The sequence below is a fragment of the Conger conger genome, chromosome 5 (assembly GCF_963514075.1).
Source record: "Conger conger chromosome 5, fConCon1.1, whole genome shotgun sequence".
In the NCBI taxonomy this organism is placed as follows: Eukaryota; Metazoa; Chordata; class Actinopteri; order Anguilliformes; family Congridae; genus Conger; species Conger conger.
Genome location: NC_083764.1, coordinates 68,055,255 through 68,060,303, shown reverse-complemented (window position 1 = coordinate 68,060,303; position 5,049 = coordinate 68,055,255). Strand labels below are relative to the sequence as shown.

At 49.8% G+C, this 5,049-nt stretch overlaps 1 protein-coding gene across 1 annotated transcript; it reads left to right on the top strand.

Annotated features, from left to right (window-relative positions):
- The first annotated feature begins 427 nt into the window (after positions 1-427).
- LOC133128655 (Krueppel-like factor 2) lies at positions 428-3,530 on the top strand. The gene is made up of 3 exons (XM_061242360.1): positions 428-1,802; positions 2,622-3,201; positions 3,286-3,530. The coding sequence occupies exons 1-3, from the start codon at positions 1,644-1,646 to the stop codon at positions 3,459-3,461; spliced, it is 915 nt and encodes a 304-aa protein (XP_061098344.1). The 5' UTR covers positions 428-1,643; the 3' UTR covers positions 3,462-3,530.
- Positions 3,531-5,049: the final 1,519 nt, after the last annotated feature.

The window sequence follows — 5,049 nt, the reverse complement described above, 5'->3', positions numbered from 1 at the left end:
ACACACGTACACACTTTCTCTCACACACTCACACTCTCACTCACACTCTCACACACTCACTCACTCACTCATTCACACTCACTCACACACTCACTCACTCACTCACACTCACTCACTCACTTACACACTCTCACACACTCACTCACTCACACACTCTCACACACTCACTCACTCACTCATTCACACACACTCACACACTCATTCATTCACTCACTCACTCTCACACACTCACTCACTCACTCACACACACTCTAACACACTCACTCACACACTCACACACACTCTAACACACTCACTCACACTCACACTCACTCTCACTCACTCACTCACTCACTCACATGCTCACTCACACACTAACACACTCACACACACACTGTTCACTCACTCACTCTCTCACACTGCTGCTCATACTCTCTCTCTCTCTCTCTCTCTCTCTCTCTCTCTCTCTCTCTCTCTGCTGATCACACACTCATTCTAGTTGTCAGTTTAAATACTATCGTCTAAATGTGTAAATTGAACGTAGTTAACGTTACAGAAATGTCTGAACAGTTGTAGTAAATTTAAAATGCACAGCCGCGTTAAATTGCAACTCAACGTGAAATAGCGGCATTAATAGCCTACTGTGGCTGTCAACACACAATAGTGATATGGGTCGCTTACAAAGTGTTGTCGTGTTGTAGCGCGTGTTGTAGCGCCGAACAATGACTGCGTTCATTCTGCCCGTCTTCGTCGATACGTTATGTTTGGGGTTCCGGACCAGATCAGCGCCTATAACCCCACCAGGACGCATTCAGAAATCACCGTGAAAATGTAAAACAGATTTTTTAAAGTAACATTATGCTACTTTAAATTCAAATAAGTCGGCGTATTTTTTTTGGCACCCAACCAAAATGCAACTTGGTTGGAAATATTGCTCTGAAATTACTAATACACCGTTTGTTCGCGCAAAAGCGCTATTTTGGTTGGAATCGTGAAATGTGTTTTCTGGAATTTATTCCAGGAACCTTTCAAATATGGGCGATTAATGCGATTTCTGTTAATACAACCACATTTATTATTTTAAAAAATATCATGAATTCAAAATGAATTTGCTTAAAGGCATTGTGACCTAAAATGCCAATGTTGTAGACTTGCCTAGTCATATAATTATTCGTTGTACAATATTTCGTTTTCCTTGATAAAACAGAAATGATCCTAACGCACTCCACATACTATGCTTTGCGTATTTCATTCAATACATTACTTATTCTTTTCAAAGTATTTTAATGTGGTAACATTGGAGTCCTCCGGCAACAGTGTGCTTGGGGGTTGGGTTTAACGCGTCATCTGTTCTGCGTTAAACTCGTTTAGCTGCAGACCGCGGGCGGTCCGAAGGAAAGCAGCGCGCGCCTGAGTGCAAGAACTGGAGAGTCGCGAGCAGCAGCTTTATATAGCACGGCTACATTTAGGGTCGAGTGGTGCGCTACGTCCATCCTGAACGCGTTTCCTCCGCCTCGACAACTGGTCCAGCGTTTTCGCTGCAATATTTATAAGAGAGGAGCTCCTACCAATGACACTTGCATATAACTCTGAAACGCTGCTTCGACAGAAAACTTTCAGGTTTACAAATGTGGAGGATGGAGTAAGGTGGACCCAGCGCATACATGCAAATATTTACACGGACACAGAAGGTTTCTCGTAGCTATTTAAATATCCCTCCCCCTCCGCTTCAGCAACGTGTGGATATGACCTCAAGCGAGACCACTCTACCCTCGATTTCTACATTTACATTTGGGAACCAAAAGGAGAAATTCTGGGAAAATGTAAGTATAATTTCAAATAACGATTCGCATATAATTTTGCTGAATGAAAGGATGTGTTTTGTTTCATTGCTATTTAGTTTCTGTCGGTGGGTTAACACTATCCTGCTATTATCAATTTAAAAAAAAAACTTTATTTGTTTAGCATACAGTACAAAGTGCTGTATAGCAGTAAAAACAAAAAGCATAAAAATCACACAATGCCGCAGAATTGCCTTGATTGTGTGCGCTAGTTTGGTAGAGCTCTGTGGAGTATAGGTGCCGTTTGTGTGCGCTAGTTAGGCACAGCTCTGTGGAGTATAGGTGCAGTTTGTGTGCGCTAGTTAGGCACAGCTCTGTGGAGTATAGGTGCAGTTTGTATGCGCTAGTTAGGCACAGCTCTGTGGAGTATAGGTGCAGTTTGTATGCGCTAGTTAGGCACAGCTCTGTGGAGTATAGGTGCAGTTTGTGTGCACTAGTTAGGCACAGCTCTGTGGAGTATAGGTGCAGTTTGTATGCACTAGTTAGGCACAGCTCTGTGGAGTATAGGTGCAGTTTGTATGCGCTAGTTAGGCACAGCTCTGTGGAGTATAGGTGCAGTTTGTATGCGCTAGTTAGGCACAGCTCTGTGGAGTATAGGTGCAGTTTGTATGCGCTAGTTAGGCACAGCTCTGTGGAGTATAGGTGCAGTTTGTATGCGCTAGTTAGGCACAGCTCTGTGGACAGGTGCAGTTTGTATGCGCTAGTTAGGCACAGCTCTGTGGACAGGTGCAGTTTGTATGCGCTGCAGGTGCAGGTGCAGTGACATGGTTTCTCGCCTCCCTGCCGGTCCTGGCGGTGCAGAGGTACCAGCCCGCGGGTGAAGGCGTGCGGGAAGACATGGACCTCAGCAGCTACCTGGACCTGGAGCTCATTCTGGCCGACACGGCGAGCTGGGCCTGTGCCCCCGACCGGCTGCCCACCGGCAGCCCTCCGGAGGGGGAGGGGGGAGCCCACAGCTCCGTCCAGGGGACGCTGGTCCTGGGGCCGGCCGGGTCCCCGGGAGGACGGGGCTTTGTGGAGGACGGTGTGAAGCTGGAGAGCCCGGGGGACTGTGGGTACGCAGCAGTTTCCCCACACACCCCCCCCGTCAGCCCCCAGGAGCTCTACCACGCGCGTCACAGCCACAGCCACAGCCACAACAGCAGCCACAGCCACAACACGCAGCGCTACGGTGGATACCAGGCCCTCCTGGCGAGCCCGGCGCTATCCCAGAGGGCCGTGCTCACGCCCCCCTCCTCGCCGCTCCGCCCGCTGGACCCCCCGCAGAAGAGAGGCCGTCGCCCGTGGAAACGCATGGCCGTACACACCTGCACCTACACCGGCTGCACCAAAACCTACACCAAGAGCTCGCACCTGAAGGCCCACCACCGAACACACACAGGTGAGAACACACACACACACGTGAGAACACAGCAGTGGTGTCATTATGTTCCTGAGCTAAACCTTGGTGTTCCCGACGTTCCAGGAGAGAAGCCATACTGCTGCAGCTGGGAGGGGTGTGGCTGGAGGTTTGCCCGCTCTGACGAGCTGACGCGGCACTTCCGCAAACACACGGGCCAGCGGCCCTTCCAGTGCCACCTGTGTGAACGAGCCTTCTCCCGGTCCGACCACCTGGCCCTGCACATGAAGCGGCACGTGTGACGTGTGTGTGTGACGTGTGTGTGTGTGTGTGTGTGTGTGTGTGTGTGCGTGTGTGTCTGTGTGTGTGAGTGTGTGTCTGTGTGTGTGACGTGTGTGTGTCTGTGTGTGTCTGTGTGTGTGACGTGTGTGTGTGTGTGTGTGTGTGTGTGTGTGTGTGTGTGTGTGTGTGTGTGCGTGTGTGTGTGTGTCTGTGTGTGTCTGTGTGTGTGTGTGTGTGTGTCTGTGTGTGTGACGTGTGTGTGTCTGTGTGTGTGTGTCTGTGTGTGTGTGTGTGTGTGTGTGTGTGTGTGTGTCTGTGTGTGTGTGTGTGTGTGTCTGTGTGTGTCTGTGTGTGTGTGTGTGTGTGTGTGTGTGTGTGTGTGTGTGTGTGTGCGTGTGTGTGTGTGTGTCTGTGTGTGTCTGTGTGTGTGTCTGTGTGTGTGACGTGTGTGTGTCTGTGTGTGTGTGTCTGTGTGTGTGTGTGTGTGTGTGTGTGTGTGTGTCTGTGTGTGTGACGTGTGTGTGTGTGTGTGTGTGTGCGTGTGACGTGTGTGTGTGTGTGTCTGTGTGTGTGACGTGTGTGTGTGTGTGTCTGTGTGTGTCTGTGTGTGTGACGTGTGTGCGTGTGACGTGTGTGTGTGTGTGTCTGTGTGTGTCTGTGTGTGTGACGTGTGTGTGTCTGTGTGTGTGTGTGTGTGTGCGTGTGTGTCTGTGTGTGTGACGTGTGTGTGTCTGTGTGTGTGTGTGTGTGTGTGCGTGTGACGTGTGTGTGTGTGTCTGTGTGTGTGACGTGTGTGTGTGTGTGTGTGTGTGTGTGTGTCTGTGTGTGTGACGTGTGTGTGTGTGTGTGTGTGTGTGTGTGTGTGTGTGTGTCTGTGTGTGTGACGTGTGTGTGTGTGTGTCTGTGTGTGTCTGTGTGTGTGACGTGTGTGCGTGTGACGTGTGTGTGTGTGTGTCTGTGTGTGTCTGTGTGTGTGACGTGTGTGTGTCTGTGTGTGTGTGTGTGTGTGTGTGCGTGTGTGTCTGTGTGTGTGACGTGTGTGTGTCTGTGTGTGTGACGTGTGTGACGTCTGTGTGTGTGTGTGTGTGCGTGTGACGTGTGTGTGTCTGTGTGTGTCTGTGTGTGTGACGTGTGTGTGACGTGTGTGTGTCTGTGTGTGTGTGTGTGCGTGTGACGTGTGTGTCTGTGTGTGTGACGTGTGTGTGTCTGTGTGTGTGTGTGTGTGTGCGTGTGACGTGTGTGTCTGTGTGTGTGACGAGTGTGTGTCTGTGCGTGTGTGTGTCTGTGTGTGTGACGTGTGTGTCTGTGTGACGCGCACGTGTGTGACGTCTGTGTGTGTGACGCGCGTGTGAGTGTGTGACGTGTGTGTGTGTGTGTGTGTGTGTGTGACGTGTATGTGTCTGTGTGTGTGTGCGTGTGTGTGTCTGTGTGAGTCAATCAGAGGAAACACGCTTTGACTACTCAAATTTACAGACATATATTACAGACATATATAAATATATATATTTTTAAATAATGTAGCTGGTACTACTTTGGTATAGAAAATAATGTTTTGTAAAGCCTGTTTTTAGAAGCCTAAACACGGCCCACTTACCCTTCAGGGGCAGC

Excerpts from the sequence above, each read along its gene's own strand:
- LOC133128655 (XM_061242360.1), top strand. The coding sequence starts at position 1,644 with ATGCAAATATTTACACGGACACAGAAGGTTTCTCGTAGCTATTTAAAT. Across the intron at positions 1,803-2,621 it reads AGGAGAAATTCTGGGAAAAT|AGGTACCAGCCCGCGGGTGA; the intron begins GTAAGTATAATT and ends CTGGCGGTGCAG. Across the intron at positions 3,202-3,285 it reads CCACCACCGAACACACACAG|GAGAGAAGCCATACTGCTGC; the intron begins GTGAGAACACAC and ends CCGACGTTCCAG.